This window comes from Pleurodeles waltl, chromosome 7 (genome assembly GCF_031143425.1).
Source record: "Pleurodeles waltl isolate 20211129_DDA chromosome 7, aPleWal1.hap1.20221129, whole genome shotgun sequence".
In the NCBI taxonomy this organism is placed as follows: Eukaryota; Metazoa; Chordata; class Amphibia; order Caudata; family Salamandridae; genus Pleurodeles; species Pleurodeles waltl.
Genome location: NC_090446.1, coordinates 811,567,250 through 811,580,011, shown reverse-complemented (window position 1 = coordinate 811,580,011; position 12,762 = coordinate 811,567,250). Strand labels below are relative to the sequence as shown.

Genomic DNA, 12,762 nt, shown 5'->3' with positions numbered 1-12,762 from the left:
GAAAAGAGAAGCAACTTGTTTCGATTCAATTCTTTATTCAATTAGTAGGAAAAAATATACAGATGTTTGCCTCTATTTTTTTTACTAGGGCATATGAATGTGGCTTCATAGCAGAAGACCTAGGCAGCCAGGCCCCTAGATACTTAGATTCCAACGAGATAATCTTAAAAGGGATGGATGCAAAGAGAAAGCATACTTAAACAGCAGCCATGATTACATATGTTACCACAACACTGCTGACTATCCATGAAACTGATCATAAAGAATGTAAATGAGTCTACAGCCCCTGGGAAAGTGTCAGCCCAGCAGACCGTTCTTATTTAGGACATCTGCTTCTGCTCTGGACGGAAAGATGACTTCCACACCCTCCGAGCTCTCTGACGTTTCACAGACACGACTGGAGCCAGCATGGAAAAAGAGCAGATACATCTTTCACGCAGAGAAAATGTCAGCAAGGAATGCAGCTGGAACACTGCGAAGCCCGGTGAAGACCTGTCCGCGCTATCTAAAACAGATGAGAGCTTCCTGTTCCTTCTCATAATCCAGTTGCATTCGTGCTCTAGTTTGTTACAATGTGGGCTCTGGGAAAAACAATGTTCAATCAATCGTTCAGCAGATTTGTAAAGCGCGACTTGTCACCTGCTAGGGTCTCAAGGCGCTATATAGGGTCTCAAGGCGCTCAATGTTGAGGCCCTATCCTTTACCTTGTCAACATGAGTTTACTACACTTGCCACAAAATCCATCATCTGTTGGTTGCACAATTAGTAGATTTTCACAAAAAACATATTTCTAACTACAACAGATCAAAAGTGGATACAGTTGCTGTTCAGGGAGTGCAATGTTGCGGGAGATACTTTGCGAAAACTGACTGATCAACTTGACCTGTTGAACACTGTAATTAGCAACTTAACGAGGAGACAATGTTTCTCAGATAGTTTAAGCATCCCTACCTAATGGACTGGGAGAAGGGCTTTTGGGGCATCAGGGAGCAAAACCTGTAAAAACGCGAATGCAATTCAAACAGGTAGGGTCGGACTGAGATAGAAAATGGACCCAGGCCTCAAAATAAAAGTGGCCACTGTTGATGAAATAGATAACTGGAAAAGTTGCCATGTTTGCAAATGTGGGTAGTTTTGAACCTTTAAAGACATGCCTACAAGTGTTTTGCGAGATTTGAAGACTGCGTGGACTTGATATTGCTACAAGCAATGTCTGTTTTATTATAAGGGAAATAATAGTAGAAAGCAGACATGCACAGCCAAAAAGCCGGCCCATACACTGACCTGTCAGGCCAACCCATCGGGCACTGCCTGATCACCCTATTGGCCAGTCCGACTCTGCAAGCCAGGTGCATAGAATGATGTCTTCTTTGTCACGTGCCTTTTACATCAGCTGGAACGTCACGTACTCAGCGCGGCACTAATTTCAAAAGGACAGTCAGACTTCAATAGAATGACAGAAATGTTGCATCCATTTTAAAGCTCGTGTCTTGAATACTTAAGTACCTGAAACGACGGGCATGCTTAATACATTTAATAAATATGCAGTGTACTGTTCTGCCCTGAACAGCTGTTTGCTCATGGAAGGAGGTGTGCGTGATTTGCCTTTGCTTTCACATAATTTAGTCAACCATCCTACACAATTTTGACTCCCTACAGTCACATAATTCCAGCGGCCCTAGCCAATATTCTGTTTAGACAATGCCTGCTTTGCATAGGAGCGCTACATTTTTCTACTGTTCTAACCTTGTATTTCTAACCTTGTATTTCCCTTGGCTGTAACCTTTACTCCTTTTAATTTTCTCAATCAGTGTATTCAGTTATTACTGCATCTAGGCAATAATTACTACTATGTCACGTGAATGGCAATTCACCTTGGCTTCTTTCCTTCTGAATTTGACAACCATCCTCTCTCCTTAATCCTTTTTTTGTTGCTGCTCTTCATTTCTTGATGTACTTGTGTTAACCCTGATTTAATATTGTTTTATTTAGCATTTAATCACACAGAGGCCTTGAAGGCCTTCCTAGAATTTAATCAATACTTCATGTTTTCATGGCAAATCTAAATTCCACTTCATAGTGGCAGCCCCATAGGCAGGGTGCAGTGTATTTAAAAGGTAGGACATGTACTGGTGTGTTTTACATGTCCTGATAGTGAAATACTGCTAAATTCGTTTTTCACTATTGAAAGGACCATCTCTTCCATAGGTAACGTGGGGATTGCCTTGAAATATCTTTTAAGTGTAATTTCTCATTGGGAGAAGATTGAGATGTTGAGTTTGGGGTCTCTAAACTCACGATTTAAAAATGCACCTTTATGTGAAGTTGTTTTTTAACTTGTAAATTTGAAAATGCCACTTGTGGAAAGTGGGCATTTTCTTGCTTAACCATTCTGTACCTCTACCTGGCTGTGGAACACACGTCTAGGTCAGGATGACAGTGGGCTGTTTGTGAATTGACTTTAAACAGGTACACAAAGGGAGCTGGGGTGTGCCCTGCATATCCTGATGGGTCTGTCTGGGCTAGAGTGGTGGGAGGAGCTCACACTTGTACCTGAATAGGGCTGTGCCTGTCCTTACACCAAGCAGTCTCCAGTTCCGCGAAGTATATCTTAGGCCAGGGCAGGAAAGGCAGGGTCTTGTGCCCTACAAAGCCTTTTCTTTGAAGTTTGCCTACTGCAAAGGTAGAAATGGATATAAGTAGTGGACCTCTGACCTCAAAAATTTAGAGCACTTCTGGACTGAGGACATGCTGCCAGGAAGAAGAGCTGGATGCTGTAAGAGGGATTGCCATTCTGCCTGTTGTTTGTTGAGCTGGTCTGCTGTGTGCTGGTTCTGTCCTGGGAGTGAACAGACTGGACTTTGTTTTCTACATCCTGCTTTCCAAGATTCTCCAAGGGCTTGAACTGTTCCTGCTGCCTGTTAAGAAGTCTAAGGGAAATCAAAGTCTTCATCTGCCAGTGCCTGAGCTCTTCTGCTGAGAGTTCTGACTTGCCATGTGGTGCCAACTCCAGTTCCTGGACCCTTGGAAGTGTAAGCTGGTGACCTCAATGAGAAAATCCATGCATCAACGCACTGCAGCTGAAAAATCCATGCAACGCCTGCAGAATCAATGCAGTGCCTGTCTTGTGCTAAAGAATCGATGCAGCACCTGTCTCATTGTTGAAGAATTGAAGCAGTGCCTGTTTCACTTCGGTTCCATCAATACATCGCGTCTGGATTTTCCACACATTGGGGGTTATTCTAACTTTGGAGGAGTGTTAATCCGTCCCAAAAGTGACGGTAAAGTGACGGATATGCCACCAGCCGTATTACGAGTTCCATAGGATATAATGGACTCGTAATACGGCTGGTGGTAAATCCGCCACTTTTCCGTCACTTTTGGGACGGATTAACACCACCTCCAAAGTTAGAATAACCCCCTTTGTGCCTGTGCGTCAATTTCTCACCGACCCCACAGCGCAGTAAGGAACTGAGGCTGTGTGTGTGGAAATCAAAGCATCACCTTTCCTGCGAGGAAAGAATCGAAGCATCACTTCCCCTGCGCAGTAAGGTACCAATGCATCACTTTGCTTTTCAGAGCCTCACCTCCCCTTTGGCCCACAGCATCTTTGTTTTTGACACATCCCAGGTACTTTGTGCTAAAAAGATACAATTATTGATTCCCATGGATTAAAACTAATTTCAACTTTAAAAAGTAATATCTTTACTTTTGTATTTTGGATTTTTGTCGTTTTGGTCTTGTTTTACTCAGTTAAATATTGGCAATATTTTAAAACTTGTATGGAGTCCTTTTGTAGAGACCTCATCTGTCCCCACTATCACCATCAACACCTGTTCTAATACGTGTTTGCCAGTGGACATGAATACAAACATGGGAAAGGTTACATGAATGAAGAAACCATGAGTGGCCTGCTCCTTTACTGCCTTGCTGGCCTGGACATAGTGCTGAAGACTTCAGCAGTTTCATGAGGCTAGAGAATAAAAATGGAGGTTGTAGTCAGATTGAGGGAGCTGCCTCGATTAGTCTGGAGTCATGGGCCTGGCAAAAACATCTGTTCACATGCCCAGGAATAGCAGGAAAGGGCAGAGTTAGTCAAAAATAAATACTTAAAAGGCAGCGGGTTGTACAGCAACGTATGTCTAGAAACCTAGAGTTTATCTACATAGAACATTATGTCAACTGCTAACATGTGAAATCATGGGTGTGTGACGTTTGCAGGTTAATTGGGTTATAACATGTTGTAACACAACCTTGTCTGGATTTCTGGGCAAAAATGTTGGACGTCGCTACACTGATTCAATTCACATTTGCAAATGTATGATGTTCCCCAGCTGCCACATCCTTGAAAATACCCTTCAACATAGGCCCTAAAGATGTTTCAGATGTTAATTTTAGCTTGCCTAGACTACAGGCTTTGTGTAAAATGTATAGCAGAAACAAATTTGAGAATTGTGAGGGAATGCTGTGAGCCCAGGGAGGACCTTAGCAGATCGTTCAGCGTTGGCACAGCTTAGGAAACGTCATTGGCCCTAAGCCCACAGTGAAGATTGGGTAGGAGTGCCAAATTATTCTTTCAAAAATGTCCATCATAGCAACTGGCACAGCTTTAAATTGGGCTGCACTTAAGAAAATCATTCTTTTGTTCCAGTATACTTCCGACCAAGCTTCTTATCAGCTGTGAAACTATCGCATTCAATAAAGCCATTCAATGGCTAGTGACTATGCCCTAGTGTGAAGTGCTTATCCAAGGGACACCGGAAGTAGCAGCTGTTGGCCAATGGCAGGCACCCACATGATCAAATACAAGCAGCACACCCGCAGTGGCGTCACCACTGCTCATTCCAGTCTTTTGAACTTGGAGAATGTTCGATGCCATGAAAATAACTGCTCTGCTTTGCATCTCTCTGCTAGTGAGTGCTTCCATGCGTTTGTGTATGTTTAATTATCATGGCATGCATTAAGGGCTTATGTATTTTATGCATGTTAACGTACTCCAAATTAATACACTACATAGATCTGAATGATTGAATTATTTAGCATAAATACTCTGAGCCTAGATATTTGCCTACCATTAACATGAGTTTCTTGGCTTTAATTTTGGAAGCTAACAGACTGTTTGTTTGTGTTAAATCATCCTGTCATTTTCTGCTGCTAATTGTATGTTAGCCAGAGAAGATTTTTACAAATCTTTTCAGAGCTTGCAGTGGCTGAAGTCTGCTTGCAGGTTGACCGTGTGCAAGTTTAGTGCTGGCAAAATTCAAAAGACCCCAATAGCTGTGGCTTCTGTGTGCTTCCTCATGAACAAATAGAAGTACTTGTTTCAGTCCTGTGTTGCAAAATGCAGGAATGGGGTGCATTAGTCCCTTTTCCCCACAATTTCAAACTCATTATTTCAAAAAGGCTATAAAAGACCCTGGTAATTATGTGTGGCAAAATAAATTGACTGGTTGCTAGGGAGTTAGTGTCACATGGTCACCCAATTTGGGATTGCTTTGTTTACAGGTACACACGAGGTTTTATATGACTAAGCAGGTATCTTAAACTAATAAATGACGCTGCATTGGCAGTTTGCCACAAAGGCAGTTATGCAGTTTAGGTTGATATATTACGGATGTTTATGCTTTTCTTGTTTTTCTCACGCATCTTTCTGCTATCCGCAGAGGTAGTCGTTATTATGATGCTAATTCTCACACATATGAGTTGTATAATAACACATAATGAACTCTAAATCATTGTGAACTACCATTTGTGTATGTACTCGTTTTGGGGTTCAGGGTGGGGTTTCAAAAGGGGTGTCTGATACTCTGTGTGAGCATAACTCGGTGGGAGGAATGAGAAACACCTCACAGTTTCCCTATTCTTCTTAAAGGTCTCTATTTGTTTTGGGGTCCATGAAATGTAGTGGGTGTGACTTTAGACATTATTGGCAATCACACGTCAATGTGAGCCAGGCGAGGACAGAAAGCCCTTTCAACTGCAGGTCTGCTCGGATGAGGGGGAAGTTATGGTAAGTGACTTGACGTTTTTTAGAATAATTGCTATACGGCAACCGAACCGGTAGTTTAGTCAAGTTTTCAAAATAACCGCCTTGTGCAATGATGCTGAGGAAGATCACGATATATCTAAAGAAATTCAATCAAGTGATCTTCAACAACATCAAGGGATAATTATAAAGAACTTTGCCAATCTTTGAAACAAGCTCATGCAAGAAATGTTAAATATATCAATACAATATTTTTGTGATAATGATGTCAATGTATTTTCGATTAAGGCATGTAAACGTATATTTTAACAATACCGCCCCTGATAATTTGCGGAGCAATAAATGAAAGGGACAGTGGGCAAGATGAGACTCGTTACATTTTACATATGAGAGGATATGGGATGGACAGGGCTTATAGAAGCTGCAAATATATCGAAAGAACATGATTGGTTAGGGGGGTCAGCTGGATAACTGTTTTGTAACGCTATATTCAGAGGCAGCTGGCCGCATCGCGGGGATCCACTAGATAAACAGCAGGCGAGAACTATAGGCTGAAGAAATCTACATTGGGTTGTGTGTGGGAGACCAATGGGCAAGCTCCAGTGAGTAAAGCAGGTTATGGTAGGAGCCTGAGGAGGGACAAGGATGGATCCCAGCCCCCGAAAGTGTTAGGAAACCGGAAAAGAAGAAAGAGAATAGCCCAGAAGACTAGGTTTAGCGAGACTCCAATATATTCAAGTCTGAGAGGAATTAAAGTGGAGTTCTTCATGCCCTGGCTTAGTGGCCTCGTCAAGGGCACAATCCACCCAGCATTAGTAAGCCCTTTCTGTTATGACATTGTGTCTGAGAGCCATTCGTAGATGGGAACGGTGGCTCCTAATCCACAGGTGAGGTTATCTTTGTGTCCGTTCTGTTCTGTGCCGTACCCTGGCTTCTAACTCTGATGTAAAGCTTAAAGCAAATACCACTGAGCTTTTAAATAACAAATATTGTTTGCGTTGTCTGTAATAGATTATATATATGGAACATTTTAAATGTGAATAAAAATGTATTAAATGAGGCAAAGCAATGTACAAACATAATAGGTTACCTGAAGAGTGACTCAAAAGCATCTCTGTCTAGAAATTCATGGTCATTCTTCACTGTTTCAATGTTAATCGGGAACTGTTGATCTGAATGCAAAAAATCAAATATTTTATTAGTATTAATACATTTATAGAAAAGTGGCATTGTGTTTTCTAAAGAGATTAAGCCTAGATTAAACAATTTAACCAAAGATAGAGGCCAATATCCTTAGCACACCTTCCCCGCCCTCCTCCTAGTCTGACCCACATTCCATGACCGAGCTCGGAATATGTTTTAGAAAATATGACCTTGAAAATCAAGCCACCTGCAAACTTTGCTTTCTTAAAATCATCAAAGGCTTACATTTAGCCAAAGAAGCCGTGCCTGGAAGTGGTTGCAGGATACCTGCCCATGTCTCAGTCACAAGGTAATGTATGTTGTCGGTGAGTGCTAGGGGTGGAAAGCCATTAGACAAGATGCCACGGGACAGTGAAAGGAAAATGTTATGGTTGAAAAAAAAAACTTGTGTTGCCATAGGAGATGCTCCTCAATACGCCCACATGCTCTGCCAGAGGTGGTAGAAACTATTTGTGAAAGTTTGTCCTTGAATTGTAACCAGAGTTGGTAGGGCTGTATCAGATGCTCTGGGGTTGTGGACTGAAAATGCACATAATATTTATGTCTATCAGAGAAGAGCTTATGCCACCTCACCCTATCCCTACTATTAACAGCAAAAGCAGCCAATAAAGGAGTATCATCTTCTGACCAATCACAAGATTGCTATCATTTGAATCAAGAATCGTGTGCCTCCTGCCTAGACACACGCAAACATTGCCTAATGCAATGTTGTTTAAGACTGTGACGTTGTTTTTCTACTGTATGTAGATGTTTCATTATTATACATTATAACTATCTGTCAGTTTTTGCAACAAAAAATCTTTATTCTTTAAGATGTTTGTTATTGTTTTTGTCAAATTACATTAATTTAGAGTCCAAGTGTCCTAAAAGCTTGAACTATTGTTATTTCAGCCATTTGTTGAGAAAGAGGGTGTGCTCAAAGGACACATTTTGAACCAGAAGCCAATGTTTTCTAGGTGCATAAACGTGTGCTTTATAGAGGAACTGTAACATTAAACATGATAGCACATGGAGAGCGGATTGATATTGTCCAGACAGCGTGTCATTTGTTTCCATACCTTCGAATAATTGTGCATATTTATGTCTATCAGAGAAGAGCTTATGCCACCTCACCCTATCCCTACTATTAACAGCAAAAGCAGCCAATAAAGGAGTATCATCTTCTGACCAATCACAAGATTGCTATCATTTGAATCAAGAATCGTGTGCCTCCTGCCTAGACACACGCAAACATTGCCTAATGCAATGTTGTTTAAGACTGTGACGTTGTTTTTCTACTGTATGTAGATGTTTCATTATTATACATTATAACTATCTGTCAGTTTTTGCAACAAAAAATCTTTATTCTTTAAGATGTTTGTTATTGTTTTTGTCAAATTACATTAATTTAGAGTCCAAGTGTCCTAAAAGCTTGAACTATTGTTATTTCAGCCATTTGTTGAGAAAGAGGGTGTGCTCAAAGGACACATTTTGAACCAGAAGCCAATGTTTTCTAGGTGCATAAACGTGTGCTTTATAGAGGAACTGTAACATTAAACATGATAGCACATGGAGAGCGGATTGATATTGTCCAGACAGCGTGTCATTTGTTTCCATACCTTCGAATAATTGTGCATATTGGGGAAATCCAGCTGCTCTCAGCCAATCACAGGCTTCTTTGGCTTCAATTTCTAAAAGCAAATAAAATAGGGATAATTAGAAAATTTGTTGTAACTGACAAAATTCCTGGGAAATCAATGACATATTTAGTTTATTCGATAATTTCTTTGTGGCTCGACAAATGACCATGAATATTTGATACAGTAGCCCAGCTCATTGCAGCAAACCTAGATTTCTATGAGCAAAGGGATGTATGGTATTGTATGATAGCATGACTGGCCACATTGTATAATTAAGACCATCGTTTCAGCTCAATTTGATGTGAACAAGCTGGCTAAATTGCATAAAATATAATCAAGTATTTACATTTGATGTCCACAAGTTCCTAACCTTTGCTAATTGTGAACCTATGAAATTCCACTTCACCAAAGGTACACACTTTATGACCTTTATTACATTTCACAATAAAAAGGTCATATTTTGACACATGACAACATTCACAACACAAATAGATAGCCTCCAATCCAATGGGCATATTTCTTTCCTGTGATGGGGTGCCAGAACTTGCTTGTAAAGTACATTTTTAGGAGGCAGGGCAGCACCACCATAAGTAAGGTTTACACTTAATTATTTATTGGCCTTATAGAGAAGTAAGCCGCAAATCTGCATTGTGATTGTGACCTAGCCAACGTATTATTTAGCATACTGTTCAAGTCAATGTTAAACATGTTCTTTACCTGTTTTGGTCTGCCCCACGTTAGGTGAGCGGGTATTTGATGTGTTCTCTACCCTCAACCTGAAAAATATTTTGTAAAGTACCTAGCCGTTAACCCACCAATAATATAATAGTAAGAAAAGATATTTGGTGTGGGTTAGACAGTACATAGCTCGCTCAGGTCGAATGTTTCTTAAACTCTATTCAGAACTTAAAATTATACTTCAAGCGACAGCCCCTGGGAAATCTAACCAATGAGGCTACCGCTGAGCATGGCTACTGAAACACCCTGCAAATGCAGTGTGAACAAGCTAGTAAGTGGACCGCAGATAAGGCAGGATTCATGGGCCTACCTGTCTGTGCGCACAGCTCACCTAAGCAATCAAACGTATATTGGCCAGGACCGGTTCCTCCGCAATGGTGGAAGAGCGTTGCCCCTCTGACCAAGAGCCAGAAGATGAAAAATGAAACAATAGTTGACGATTGATTTATTTTTCATCTGCTGGGTTAGCCATCAGTGCTGTGAGGGGTAGGGCTGAGTCATGGGAGGTGGGAGGGAGGAGGAGGAGAGAGCGCACCTATGAGTGCATGTGTGTTTGGCTGGCCGTCTCAGTCCAGCCAAACACACATGCTCACTTAGGTTTCTCCAGCCTGGCTGTGTTTAACAGCTGGGCTGGAGAAACTGCACAAACCCCAGGGCTGTGTCTGAGCGGCAGTCCAAGCCACTCAGACCAATCCTCGTGCTGCTTTCAAGCTATGTTTAGCATTGAAGCAGTGTCAGGATTGCTGGGGAGCCTGTGCTGGTCAACCATCAGGAGCAGAGGAGTGAGGCGGGGTGGGAACGGTGAGAAAGGTAAGTTTTAATTCTTTTTTTATTGTTTTCCCCCCATCCCTGTCATTGTACCCTGCCCCCCTTGACATTTGCGGCAGCCACCGCTGGTACTGGTTGCCAGCTAATGCTAGTATTCAGTCTGAAAATTCTACTTTGGCTGACAGGTGTAACACTACACGAAAACACAGTGAACCACCGTCCCACAGGAGGCGCCCACTAAGGTGAACCTCAACTCTGCATGGTAACATATAGAGGGCTAGACTTCCAGAATTTCGTTTGAATACTTCTAACAAGAAGTATATATTCGATTAGACTTCTGCTAAAATAGAGGGACACTAGCATTTGACCACTTCGGCTTCCACCAAAAAGTGAGGTTTCTCTGAGCACCAAGTATAGATTTAAGCATCACCTTATCGAACCACAGCTCCAAGTTTCCGTAGTTCAGGAAGGTCAAAGCCACATCTGGAACTAGAACGCAGGTGCAGGTCCCTTTAAACCATAGTCAAGAAGGCAGAAGGCAATTCTGTTCATGTGAGGATAAAATAAGGCCTGACTGAGGAGATTCTCTGCTATATACATTATGGGGGACGGTAGGAAAAAGGATAACGTCCTGTGTGTGAGTGGTGGTGTCTGTGGTATATATTCGATTAGAGATGCAAAATTAGAGGGGCACTAGCATTTGACCATTCCAGCTTCCACCAAGAAGTGAGGTTTCTCTGAGCACCAAGTATACATTTAAGCACCGCCTTATCAAGCCATAGTTTCAAGAGTCCCAGATGGTGATGTATGTAAGCACTTTGGTCCACCCACAAAGTGTGCAGAACTACCTTTAGCACCGAAATATGAACCATATCTGCTCTTCTGTGTGCGTATACCAGCAACACAGCTCAGTTGGTTAGTATACCTCTAAGGAAAAACTACATGGGGAATTTCACGCAGACTTAGCTCATTGTCCCTTTGAGGTCGATGTATTCAGTGCCATTCACTAGTATTTTCTATGTTCACTGTTTCCGTTTTCTGTACCATTGGCCTCAATGCTAAACCTTTATGCAGAATTTTGAAACTTAAATCCAGAACTAAATGTAAAGAAAATAACTGCAGAGATTATAAAACGTGCAGTACCAGGTGTGAGTAATTTATCCTGTCCTTGGTGTAGTTTCTCAGAATTCTGGTTTTGGAGTTTTGCTTTCAACATAATAGGTCTGCGAGCCCAGGAATGGACTTTACACCCACGAGGTCGGGTGCGCGACTCACACCTGGCACAGGGCACGGTGAGGTCTCGGCTGGCAGCGACTGGGGGGCAAATAACGCTCTTCTGGCGCCGAGACGGCTTCTTGGAAGGGGCTTCCACAGATGGCCCTCGCAGGCCCAGCGCTCTGTTGCTCGCTCCCACCCATACAAGGCCTGTGAGCATGAGAGCGCACCGTGGGACCCGGGCCGGAGGCAGGAAGGTGAGGGACCTTGCAGAGGAGGAGGACAGGCAGACGCTATCCAGATTTCCCCGATTAATAGCTCAGGAATTACCCCAGGCCCACGCCTCGTGTGATTTAGCAGCCACGGGGCCGTTACCACTGTCTGAGGCTTTACAATATTGCTTCCCTTGCCAGCCGTCTCTCGGAGCTGGCAGCTCTCTCGCACATGCAACAGCAGGCAGCAGATGTCCGGAATTAACTGCTCATTCGAAACCAATTAATAAAGCTCCCCGATCAACACTGTGACGTTCCCACAGGAGCAGGGTCGGGCGGAACCGCCCAGAGTTACGGAGCAGCCGCCAGATGCCTGAAAAATGTAAACATATCGCATACTCTGGAAGGGCTGCGCAACACTAAAGCCCAGGGAACGAGAGGCATCTTAACACCGTCCGGGGAACTGGGTATTAGGCAAGAGCAACCCGTGCTGTCCCCGCCCCCAGTGCTGCACTCAACCTCTGTACTGCCCCCCATCCATGAACAGCACTCCACCTCTGCACTGCACCCAAACTCTGTACTGCACCCCTGCGCTGCACTCCACCCATCACTGCACTCCGCCCCTCCACTCTACTGCACCCCTGCACTGCACTCAAACATTGTACTGCACTCTGCCCCTGCACTACACTCCACCACTGCACTGTAGCCAGTCCCTGCATTGCACTCAATCCCTCCACTGTATTGCACCCTTGCACTACACTCAAACACTGTACTGCAATCTGCCCCGGCACTCTACCCGTGCACTGCACCCCATCCCTGCACCACACTCCATCTCTGCATTTCTCTACTGTACTCCAACGCTACACTGCACTCCACCCGTGCACTGCACCCATATGCTGTACTGCACTCTATCCCTGCACTGCACTCCACTGCCGCAATGCATCTATCCACTGCACTCCCGCACTCCACCCCTTTTCTGCAGTCTACTCCTGCACTGCACTCTATCCCTGCACTGCCCTCT

The 12,762-nt window shown here is 43.2% G+C and overlaps 1 protein-coding gene across 2 annotated transcripts in view; it reads right to left on the bottom strand.

Annotated features, from left to right (window-relative positions):
* LOC138245616 (rho GTPase-activating protein 7-like) overlaps positions 1-12,762 on the bottom strand; it is a 685,827-nt gene that overhangs the window by 72,995 nt on the left and 600,070 nt on the right. For both annotated transcript variants that reach the window (XM_069199346.1, XM_069199347.1), the window contains exons 2-3: positions 8,788-8,859; positions 7,077-7,158 (exon numbers count right to left, since the gene is read on the bottom strand). In XM_069199346.1, the coding sequence (XP_069055447.1) occupies positions 7,077-7,158; positions 8,788-8,859 (154 nt within the window). The remainder of the gene's footprint in view (positions 1-7,076; positions 7,159-8,787; positions 8,860-12,762) is intronic.